This window comes from Trichosurus vulpecula, chromosome 3, assembly GCF_011100635.1.
Source record: "Trichosurus vulpecula isolate mTriVul1 chromosome 3, mTriVul1.pri, whole genome shotgun sequence".
Taxonomy (NCBI): domain Eukaryota; kingdom Metazoa; phylum Chordata; class Mammalia; order Diprotodontia; family Phalangeridae; genus Trichosurus; species Trichosurus vulpecula.
This window is the reverse complement of record NC_050575.1, coordinates 392119662-392131865: the sequence shown is the minus strand read 5'-3', so window position 1 is coordinate 392131865 and position 12204 is coordinate 392119662. Positions and strand designations below refer to the sequence as shown.

Here is a 12204-nt window from a genome sequence, read left to right as displayed (position 1 = left end):
ATAGGTAGTGGCCAAGTTTGGCTGCAAGACAGGCTGAATGAAGTGACGAGGGAAGACTGGAAAGGTAGGATGGACCTGGACTGGTGCCTGTATTTTCTCCTAGAGGTAATAGGGAGCCACCGAAGGTTTTTGGTAAGGTCAATGCCATGGTCATCCCTTAACAAAGGTTATCTGACAGCTGTATGAAGACTGGCTTTAAGAGGAGAGAGACTGATGAGATGAGTTAAGAGGTTCTTAACAAATTTTTTAGCAGTTGAGAAGGGATAGATGTAAGATCTTGTCGAAGTGAAACTATGAAGCATTGAGAGACACTGATGTTTAGAGTCTGGCTGACTTGCAGGGTATGGGGTAAGGTGTTTAGGGATAGTGGTACCGGCAGTGGAAAGGAGCATCTCCTCTCTGTGCTTTTGTTCACATTGTCCTCCATACCTAGAATGCTAGATCTTCTACATATTCAAATTCTACCCATCCTTCAAGGCTCAAGTCCTACTACATGACTACTCCAGCCCACGCTGTTATCACCCCCCTTCCTTCTCTCAACTCCTATAGCACTGAACCAGTGTTCCATGGATGTCAAGGTTAAGTCAAAGCAGCTTTTTGGAGACCTGCCTCTCTGAACATCTCTACCATGTGTCAGTCAACTATCTTCTTGCCCCTGTGACCCCCAACAGGATTGCCTCCTCCCCCATCCCTGCTCTTCACCTCCCCTTCTATGTCTTCCTACATTAGACTATAAGCTGCTTGAGAGGAGAGGTTTTCTTTTAGCACAGTGCCTGGCAGACAGAAAGTACTTGTTAACTTGACATAACCTCCATCATTTGTAGGGGATGAGCCTATGAAGTCCAAGAACTCCTAGAAGATGGCACCTTTAATTAACCACTTACTCAGCAATGCAAGGATTCCTCCTAGTATTCCTAGGATGGCTGGTACATCCATGCCGGTCTGGGCGATCACACCTGATTTCACACACTTGGATACAGCACCTTCACAGTCACACACGTACACCTCCAAAGTGGTTACTTGGTCTTTATTCTGGTTGTCTATCAGCTTGAGATTTATTTTGTATTCTCCCAATTCTAATTCTTTCTTTGGCTTCAAAGTCAGAGACTCTCTTGCTGTTAAGAAAGCACAGGAAATGCAGTTCCCAAAATAAAAAACAAATTCATAGACTCCCTGAAATTTATACTCTGTAAGGGGGTTCAGTACACACAGGTTAAGAATCTTTGTTCTAGAGTAAAAAGTGAAAGGAGCTAACCATATTTCAGTGGAATATAAAAGAAGCATCAAAGGGAAAACTTTAGAAATGAGAGGGACCCTCAAACTTAGGTGAGTAATCCAATCTCTTCACTTTACAGCTGAATAAATTGAGACTCAAAGAAAAGCGACTACTTGCCCCCAAAATGCAAAACCAGAGTCCAATTTCTAGTTTTAGTAGAGTTCTTCCTATTGATAAACAAACTACCTACTTGTGTTTTGTGACCAGCATTGGAATGGTGACATAGTTGGGATCATGAAGTACACTTTCTCCCATCTCTGCTCCTTTGAGCTCTAAAGACAGTCCAGTCCTGCATTATATTACACCGTTGGGGAGGGGTAGCAAAGGATGGCAGCAAGAATCCACCCTCTGACCTCAAATTCAAGTGACATCAGGGTAGTAGTAGACACTAATTTGCTTTGGGGAGTAGAAATTGGGCTAATGGATGAAGTGGAAGCCACTGAAAGGCAGACCCAGGTGCTCAATAAAAAATTTCTTAACAAGTAGAAGGTTCCTGCTTCAAGTTAAGATTGGACCACATGACTTCCAACGTCCCTTTTAGCTCTATGCTTCTATAACCATGAAAAACTGTTTTTAGCTTGTTACAGAACAGTGTTGGACCTGGAATGCTTTCCGGTCTAACCCCTATAAAAGGACCCAACCATCCAAGATATTGATTTGCAGGTGTATGAGAGACAAGTCACAAAACCAGTCAGACCCATGGACCCAGAGATTCCAAAAGACAGAGAGGTCCCATGTAGACCAAAATATTCATAGCAACACTTTTCCCTGTTTGTAGTAGGCGAGCAAGAAAAATAGGAGACAGCATCTCATTTTTCACCTGGCCACACTACTTTGGGATTTCTATGACTGCCTTTTGTACCATAGCTCAGGAAGCTCCTTGTTGGGAGAATCTCATCAGCCTTGGGATTCTACCTTATCACCACCTTCTATCTCTCTGATTGGAGGGTGGAGCCATGAATTCCCCAGGAGGGGATTTCCCACCTGGCTATACTGTTTTTAATTCAAAAAATATTTATTAAACACTTATTAATTCAAAAAATATTTATTAAACACTGTGCTAAGTGCTGGGGACACAAATAGGAAAAACAGCCTGTGCTCTCAAGGAGCTCACAATATAATGGGATTACACAACACATAAAAGGAAACTGAAAAGTGGGGCTGGGGTACCAGAGGACATAAGCTGCTGATGGAAAATGGAGAATTAACTTAAGTCAATCTTCATGTTGATGAGATTTCAGGTAGGCATGATATTCCCAAATGGAAACCAAGCAAAACCTATGGTGGGACTTCTCTGAAATCTCCACCATGGTCCAACATTTCAGCTGGATCATGAAAGTCAGAGACTATCTTTCCTTTTATGTATCTGTATCCGTAGTGCTTAGCACAGTATCTGGCACATAGGAGGCATTTAATAAATGTTTACTGACTAGTATTGACTACTGTAGACAGAAAATTGAGCCATGCCCTCCCAATCCTCAGCTTGCAAAGAGACTTGGATACCTACCATTACCATTTAATTCAATAGTCCAGTTAACACTAGCCCCATGTGTTAATTCTGCCATGAAGGGTGAAGTGTTTGGCGGAAGGTCTGGATCAACAATATTTATAATCTGAGGCTCTGGATTCCTCTGGCAAATGTCAAAGTTTCGAGGTTCTGGTACTGGGCCATTATCATTTACATCCAAGAGAAACAACTGAAGGGTTCCTGTGCCTGTGGCTGGAGGAGAACCTAAGGAAAGGAGCAGAGAAAGACATCTTAGCAGGAAGAAGTTAAGAAATGGCACTACCTCATTCAATAACCTATAATGGATCCCTATAACTTGAGGAAATGGATCCCTATTATTTACTTACTTTATCTGGCTTTCAACACCCTCTAATCTCCAAACACCCCAGTAACTATCTTCCAGACATATCCACCCTCCCACAATAAACCATGCCCACCTATATTCAGCCATCCCCCCACCCTAAAAGATTAAATAGTAACTAGGCTCTAATAGGCTCTAAAGTAATATAGTAATAGGCTCTAAATATTGATTTCATCCAACTCTTTATTTAAGGAAACAATACTTCCATGATCTGAGATAAGATTTTAAAATCAGGCTCACACTACATGCGAAGGAGTTTTGTAAAGAACACTAAGTGACTACATGTCAGATAACATTTATGGAAAACATTATTTTAGTGGACTATAATTTCATTATTTTAAAAAAAAACCCTAAGTATGACAAATTCAGGATTATTTGTAAAGATCAGAATGAAGTGATGGAATTAAATGAACAGAACCAAGATAGCAATTTGCATGACCGCCGCAAGGAGGTAAAGAGAACATATGGAAGGTCCTCAGAGCAATGCAGACCTCAGAAGACTGACAATCAAATGTGCCTCCTGCCTCTTGGCAGAAAGGGTGATGGACTAGAGGTACAGGATAAGACCATACACTCTCAGCTATGGCCAGCATCAATGTGTTCATTTGCATTGCTTGACTATATTTATTTGTTACAAGGGGCAAAGGGGAGTCAATGAGTAGTGCTATAGACATAGATATAGAAAAAGGGAGGGAAAAATCAACATCAAAAATACATATAAGGAAGTAAAAGTTCAGAAGGGGCAACTTTTGTTACTACCAAACTTTTGTTACCCAAACTACACAGCAGAAGTCCTTGGTCTCATGTACACTATCCTCTTTTAAAATTCTTTTTATGTTGAAATATACACCTATGTTTGATGATCTTAATTTTCAAAAAGGTAAAAAAAATTGAAAACAATTATACAACATGCTAATTATGTATCCAGTGAAATCTGTTTTTTCCAAGGCTACCCAGTTGATGCCTTCGGAGGCAGAAGAACTAGGGGTGAGGGAAGAACAGAAAGCAAAAGAAGCAATGACATCCCTACCATCATCCACAGCCACAATGACGGCTGTGTAGGTACTGTTCTTCACATGCTCAAAGTTCTCTCTATCCAGATTGTCCCGTGTAGAAATGACCCCAGACTCAGGATTGACCTCCAGCCAATTGGCTGGATCCCTCCAAATTCGATATCTGAAAGGATGACAAGGAACATGTACATCATTGAGCCTGAGCCGGTCTTTACATTAGTCCATTTAAATACAACCCCAGTGAACTCTTGTTGATCCTCCTAAGATAGTGAAGAAACCAAAATAGCTCAAAGATAAGACTTAGTGTCTAGGCTTGTTTATTCACTTTAAAAAAACAAAACCAAAAACTAGACCTCTAATTTCATTCAAGGGAAGCTCTCCATTCACTACATCTTACTGCCTTTTCACGTCCCTATCTCTATAGCAGGCGAATGGAGAGAGAACTAAGTGAATACAAAGAAGCCACCACACCAAAGGAGAGCCGATCTCTATCAAGTTCTATTCGTGACCTTGTAAGTGTAAGTAATGGTGAACAGAAGGTAAGCTCCTTCTATGAAGAAAGGGTATAAAACCCTTCAGGGTCTATGGATCTCATGCCAGAACTAGTTTCTAAAAGACAGGGTCCTCACAATGAAGTATGCTACCCCTCTCCTAACAGAGGGGATGGACTCAGGGAGTTGTCATTTTTTTAGAGGAAGAGTGGTTAGGGAAGGGCATGTAACCAATGCAGAAATTTATTTTGTATGACCATACATGTTTTTATCAGGGTTTTATTTTTCTTTCTTATTGTGGGGGAGAGGTAGAGGAGAGACAGTGGGTAACGGGTCACCCGGGCAAAAATACACTGACTTCAACCTATCTGAACCACTGCAAAACAAACACCACCTAATAACGCACAACAAACACTACATTCCAATGTTATTTACCCAGGTTTTCTAAATGTTAATTCTAGTGCCCTTCCATTTTACCAAAATTGAATCTATTAACACACAAAATAATTTGGTTATCACAAACATGCAGGTGTGCATGTGTCCGTGCGTACGTGTGTGTGTGTGTGTGCGCGCATATCATCCTTCACTCTTACATTATCTTCTGTGACAGAAACTTATCAGGATCCTGAGCAGTGTAGGATGTAACTTCCTCGCCCAACCCCAAATCTTCTGGAATCTCCAATCTCTTAACTGGAGGCATAAAGACCGGGGCTTCGTTCACATCCATGACATCCACAGTGACCGTGGCTGTGGAGGTAGGGAGGCCGACAACAAATGGAACCTCATTTACTACCGTTATGTGAAGAATATATTGCTGTTTGGTCTCAAAATCCAAACCCTGATAAAGAAAGGAGAGGGGAGAGAGATAATAAAATCAACTTTTTGTTGGAAAAAATAATTTACCTGGAATTAAAAATAATCATGCCAATGATGACCACAACCCAAACTCACCCTCACCAAATCTGGGCTGAGAAAGCCCAGGTTACAGGACAACCCACGGCCACTTTCTTTGTCTCTGCCCTCTCCCCAAACCACACACAAACCTTGGCTGTTTTCAAAATTCCTTCATTGGTCCCTGGGTCAGTGGTAACAGCAAAGAGGCCCTTTTCATCATTTAGGACAGAATAGACTGCCATCCATGCTGGGGTATTAGGAACATCCGCATCGGTCACTTTCAACTTTGTAATGACTGCGCCCACTTCGTTCTCCAACACTTCACCCACGTACTGCAAAGCAAAGGAGAGAACCAGGTCAACAGTGACCTACCGAAGCTGAACACCTCGAGAGCTGAAGGTCTCATGTTGCTATCAAATCTGAGCAGTCTTCACAGAGATAAATTCAAAAGCTGCCTAAATCAATCCAGATTTCTATACTAGAAATAAAATCATCCATACATGTTAATGCCTGGATGAAGCTAAGTCTCACAAAATTTCAGGCTACTTCTGACACTCCCATATAGCAACAGAGTCAAGTTGACAGGAGCCAGCCTGTTGCCAAGCCTAACACCTGAATCCTCCTTACGATGTGGAATAGTGGAACAAGGTTCAAAGACCGACTTGATCACTTATTACTTGCAGAACCTTGGACAAGTCTCTGGGCCTCAGCTGCCTTATCTGCCAAATGAAAGCAGTGGACTAAATGACCTCTAAGGTGATTTCCAGTTCTAAATCTATGGACTCCAACAAGCGGTCCTACAAGCTGCTCTTAAAGACTGGGAATTCACCGAAGGCTTCCATTCTGAGACAGCTCTGATTATTAAGAAATTCTTCCATATACTAGCTCAAAACGTCCTCTAACTTCCACCTATTTGTTCCAGTTCCTTGAGGCCAAGTGGAACAAATCTTCAACATGACAGCAGAGGAAGACAGAGCTCCTATCATAAATAGGTATGTACACACATATACACACACACACACACGCCTATTCTTCAGTTTCAGTCAGTGAGTTTGTAACTTTGCTGAGCTCTGTTGCCATTGCCACACAAAGCTACCTGGAATATCACAAGCTACAACCACGAGGGGCTCCAGAATTACCGTAGTTGGGTTGAAAATAGGAGGATTGTCATTCGTGTCCGTGACCGTAATCACCGCTGTGGCTGTGGTGCTTAGACCCTCCCCATCCAAGTCAGCAGCTTGGACGATCAGTGTATATTCTGGGTAGCTCTGCAAAACAAACACACAATAATCAGGACCAACTTCCAGCATTACTCACAGTGTATCAAATTTTTTTTGAAACCCTTTCACATGTCAGCAAAGACATTCATGTTTCCCTTCCTTCTAATAATTCTTAAGCTGAGACGCCAGCACAGAGACAGCAAAGTATGGGCCAAATCAGTCTTCTAAATAAGCAAATTATTGGATACCTACTCAGAAACTCATAATATGGCTCAACAGGGATTCCATTTGGCCCTAGGAATTTGGATCAATTGACATCTGACTCTCAACAATCAAACTCTTAATAATGCCCTGAATATTCAGATTTATCTCACTGGATTTTAATAAGTCATACAGATCATAAATAATGGGGAGGCAGACTTAAGGAACAAACAGGGAAACTGAGGCCACCCTGGGGTTTTTGTGATTGCTAAAGGCTGACAAAGAATGATTAAGCCTGTTCCCAGCCCAGAAAAATGGCATCCATGACAGACAATGATGAATGGTGATAAGCCCTGTGCTCATGGAGGTCAAGGGGACTTCCTTTGCAAATCATGGTCTGCTCTGAAATCAGTAACCCTCCTCCTCTCTAAGCTTAAGTCATGCACCCCCGAGAGCTTCAGGAGAGAGAGGGTCATTTGCCTAACACTTTAGGCTTTCAGAAACAATGTTGGCTGTGACAAAACACACACACACAGACACATACACACCTCTCTGTCTAGGCCAGGTGTGACCACACTGATGATTCCATTTCCCCGGTTGATGGTGAACATATTATCATAGGGTGCCTTGGGCTCCTGGCTGAGAATGGAATAAGCAATCAAAGCATTGTAAGTATTCACATCATCGTCTTTATCAGTGGCTGACACCTGCATCACAGAGGTACCTGGAAATTTGAAAGGACAGAGGAGTTTAAGGCACACGTACTACTCAGGATACAGTAAGCTATCTGCGCAACATTTCCCCCATCAATGATATCTTTAAGTAGAGGCAGAAACAGAAGGATCTGAGCATAAGATTAGGTACCCTGTTTTCTAATCCCTACAAATAGAAATGAGTAGCAGACTTTTGTATAAATTAAACTTGTATAAATTTAAATTGTAAAAATTTTGTATGAAATAAATTTGTATAAATTTTTAAAATTGCAAAAAAAATGATTTAGGGCTTATAGATCATTTTAAATTTTATCTGAATGTTTTGTTACTAAATTCGGAATTTTAAGAGATGCAATGCACAATGCAAAGGAAAGCTTTCCTTTCACAGAAGGTTTGGGCATCAGCTCTCATAACGAATAACAAGAACCAAGAGAGAAGTGTGAGGACATGTGAAGGTCTGCTAGCCTTAAATTGTTTAGAAACGAACATAAGCTTCTTAAGGGCAGGGACTATTTGTTTTTTTAACATACTCAGTGATTTCATCTGTGTAGTAAGCTCCATTGTAGAAACTTCCTCCTCTAGTACAGATCAGGGGCTTATTAGTTACTTGGAGGCACTGAGAAGTTAAGCCCATGGTTACACGGCTACTGTGTGTCAAGAAGCAAAACTGGAACTAGCAAAGTGTCCTGCACACAGGTGGGGATTAATAAATGATTGTTGATTGGATGACACTTTTTGTGGCATCTAAAGATGGGAATCCATCCAGCTAAAGGGCCAGTTTAAGTGGGTTGCTTTTAACCCCTTAAAACCTATTCAAGACCTGATGTGAAAAACTATGCATCTTTCTGGGTTTTTAATGGGAATGTGCTACTAATTGCCTGATTTTTGCTCTAACACAAATTTTAACTTCTATCAATAGACACAAACATTTAAACATATAAATAAGAATATAGTAATATACTCTCATATTATTTATATTAATAATATATTATAATTCTATTTATGACATATTCATATATATATTTATACACACATACTTATGTTTATAATAATATAAAATAAACTCAAAAAAGCAAAAAAAAAAAAAAGACATATCCATATAAGTTTTATTCACTAACTGTCATCCTACCCCAAATGAAAGCAACATGATATAGTGGTTAGCATCTCACCAGGTGGGCGAAAGGCAGGTTGTATAAAAGATGTGAGCTCAGGTGTTTTTCATTTTTTGTGGCCATGGGAAAGTCATTTAAGCTCTCACTCCCAACCAATTTATACGTTACAGATTGGCAGGAGACAAGGGAGTTTCTATGTGGAGCTCTCCTATCACGGATCTGGACAAAAATCAAAACTCAATCCATATGATACAGATACAGATTTGAAGTCAATAGCACCTAATGTTCTTATTTTTATGGTACCTTGACCTTCCTTGTATTCAACTGTAGATTTATTGTTATAATAGAATTACTGTTGTTTTAATTACAGAGTTACTTTACACAGTTCTTCTGGCTCTGCTTTCTTTACACCATCATTTCATGCATCCCTATAGTTTCTTTAATTATTCTTAACTTTGACTCTTAGGGTACAGTAACATCCCATAACATTCACATTCTAATTTACTTGTCCATTCCCCAGTGATTGGGACACTGAACCAATTCTAGTTCATCACATACTGGCATTGCACACCTGCTTTACCACTAATCATACCGGCATTGAATTTTGTCATTTGATCTTGGTCAATTTGATGACCCTCAGGTTGTTTTAATTTGCATTTTCTGATTACCAGAGATCAGTGGATTTTTTCCACATAGTGGCTGACTTTAATGTAACTTTTTAATGTAACTTTTATTTATTTTATTTTCCTTTCATTCAGTTTGTTTCATTTCCCAATGTATTCTATTAGTGAAAATGTTCCTTTGCTATAAAAAAATGGTTATTTTTATAAAGTGTCCTATAAATTTTGGATATGAGGCTTATCAAAAGTATTTGAAGCAAAGTTTTTTTTCCCCCTATTTTGTTTCTTTCCTTTTATACTAGACATATTTTTATGTTTCTGTACATCATTTTTTATAATCAAACTCATCTATTAAATCACCTATCTTTAAATCATGAATTAATAATTTATCCCCTCTCCAGGGGCAAAGGGTATGACAATCTCCTTTCTGTGTTTTTTTCTTTTATTATATTTAGTTTGTGGTTGACTCACTTGTAATTTGTCTTATTTTTGAAAAAAATACCTGGATGAGCTCCTTCCATCACAGACCCTTTGAAGACCTCCTGTATAAATTGAGGACGGTTGTCATTCTGATCTGTTACTCTAATCATTATCTCCATGGGCTCCTCCACAGGTTGGCCATTTGAAGACACAGCATGGGAGAAAAGCTGTAAATTCCAAGTAAGAGAGTCACATGGGGGCTGACTGAGAATGAGGAGATGGGGGAAAGCTAGTCTGGTCTCTGGATTACAGACCCATGTGAGGCCAATACTTGAAGACCTAGTTTGGAATGAACAGAATGAATTAGGGAGCCCCTGACATAGCTATATAACTCATCAACACCTCTATGCCACAAACAAACATCAGAATAGGATTATAAGAATAACTAAGAATGATTGCAGCAACTAGCATGTACAGAAGATCAATTCACATCTGCCCAAATTTCCCACAAACTTTTTTAAGATTCGCAAAGCATTTCACGTATGGTATATCTCATATCATCCTCTCAATAACCTTGTGAAGGAAAGTGCTACAATTATGCCAGTTTTCCAGATGAGGAAATTGAGGGAGACAGAGACAGAGAAGGGGGAGGAGGAGGAGAAAGAGGGGAAGGAGAGAGAAACAGCGGGGTAGAGGGGGAAAAGGAGGAGAAAGAGAAAGAAGTGGTTAAGAGAGGAGAGGGAGAGACAAACAGAAGAGGGGAGGAAGGGAGAGGGGAGGGGAGGGGAGGGGAGGGAAGGGAAGAGAAGGGAAGGGAAGGGAAGGGAGATTAAGTGACTTGTCTGGGTCAAATAGCTACTAAGTATCTGAGGCAAGGTTGGACCTCAGGCCTTCCTAGCTCTAGGTTTCATGATCTTGCTGCTACACCACAATTATTAGATTGTAAGCTCCTTGAAGGCAAAGACTGTCTTTTGCCTCTTTTTGTATCTCTAGCATTCAGCACATTGCCTGGCACTTAATAAATGTTTGTTGGTTGACTAAATTATAGGGGAATTCTAAATTGTTAATCCAAAATGTTTTAGAAAAACAGGACCATGATTCTACTGAAATGATGCTGGAGGAACTCACGGTGTAATTTGCAATGGTTTCTCTGTCCAAAGGCTCTGTCACTTTCAGGATCCCGGTTTCTCTTTCAATAGTAAAGACTCCTACCGGAGGCTCATCTGCTCCTTGTCCTGTGATGCTATAGAAAACTGTTGTTTCTTTATCTCGGTTGGACTTGATCTAAAGAAAAAAACAGAAACAGTCCTTAAGCCACAGAGATTGAAATTCCCTCTCATTCATCAACAATTTCCTTTGCTATTTCTTCATGGCAAGACAACTCCTCCCCACCCTCACTCCACTGGAAAAAAAAAAGGGACTTCCCTCCGTACCTGAACCAAGGTTTTTGGGAATGGACCCTTCTCATTCTCTGGGCAGCTAATGGGAGGAATGACCCAGTCTCTCTTCTGCCTCTTAAGACCAGGGCGAGAGCCACGAAACATCAGCACTTCTCTTGGTTCTGCTGGGACAGATTCCTAAAAGGACAGACATTCCAAAGACCTGTCAATCAAGATGGAAACCAGAAGGCTAACAATTCTAACTCACAACGAATGCCAGGTTCTCTACCTTTCTGGGTGTGGACAAGCTTCTTCAACGATGTCCATCCTAGTAAGAAAGACCTGATTTAACTGGGTTTTACCTAGAGCTCCTGCTGTGATCTTGAGATTCTTACTGTGACAAACATAATACTATGACAGAGAAAGAAACTTTCAAATAAATGAATAAGATTTTACCCTGCCATTAAATATATCCAAACCAAATAATCCTGCCTATCCAAGGGGATTTGTCCTAAAGGGGACAGAAAAAAATATAGAATATGGTCACCTTGGGCAAGCCCTGCCTTCCCCCCTCCAAAAAAGAAAAAGAAAAAAAGAAAAATATGGCCAATAAGAAATCAAAGCAGTCTGAGAGTTGCTCAGTAGCTTCCCATCTTTGTAAAACAGATGCTTGCTTTATGAAGCACACAAAATTGGGTGGGATAATGATGATCTTAGAAAAATATGGAAAGACTTGCACAAAATAACGAAGAGTGAAATGAACAGAATCAAGACAACATTGTCTACAGTGATAGCAATATTGTTTTATGAATGACTTTGAGCAACTAAGTTATTTTGACTACCATAAATACCTAAATTAATTATAAAGGACATATGAAGATGCTATCTGCATCCAGAGAAACAACTGATAAGTAGATGTATAAAATAACTTTATATATATAAACATATATTTGTGTCTAATGGTAGCCATGGCAGGGTGGGGGAGAGGGGGAAGGAG

The 12204-nt window shown here is 40.1% G+C and overlaps 1 protein-coding gene across 1 annotated transcript in view; it reads right to left on the bottom strand.

Moving 5' to 3' along the window:
• The window catches only part of LOC118841911 (cadherin-1-like), a 63243-nt gene that overhangs the window by 7708 nt on the left and 43331 nt on the right, over nt 1-12204 (bottom strand). The window contains exons 4-13 of the mRNA XM_036749607.1: nt 11262-11405; nt 10957-11112; nt 9911-10055; nt 7512-7687; nt 6682-6810; nt 5692-5874; nt 5242-5486; nt 4175-4320; nt 2784-3008; nt 885-1115 (exon numbers count right to left, since the gene is read on the bottom strand). Coding sequence (XP_036605502.1) covers nt 885-1115; nt 2784-3008; nt 4175-4320; nt 5242-5486; nt 5692-5874; nt 6682-6810; nt 7512-7687; nt 9911-10055; nt 10957-11112; nt 11262-11405 — 1780 coding nt within the window. The remainder of the gene's footprint in view (nt 1-884; nt 1116-2783; nt 3009-4174; nt 4321-5241; nt 5487-5691; nt 5875-6681; nt 6811-7511; nt 7688-9910; nt 10056-10956; nt 11113-11261; nt 11406-12204) is intronic.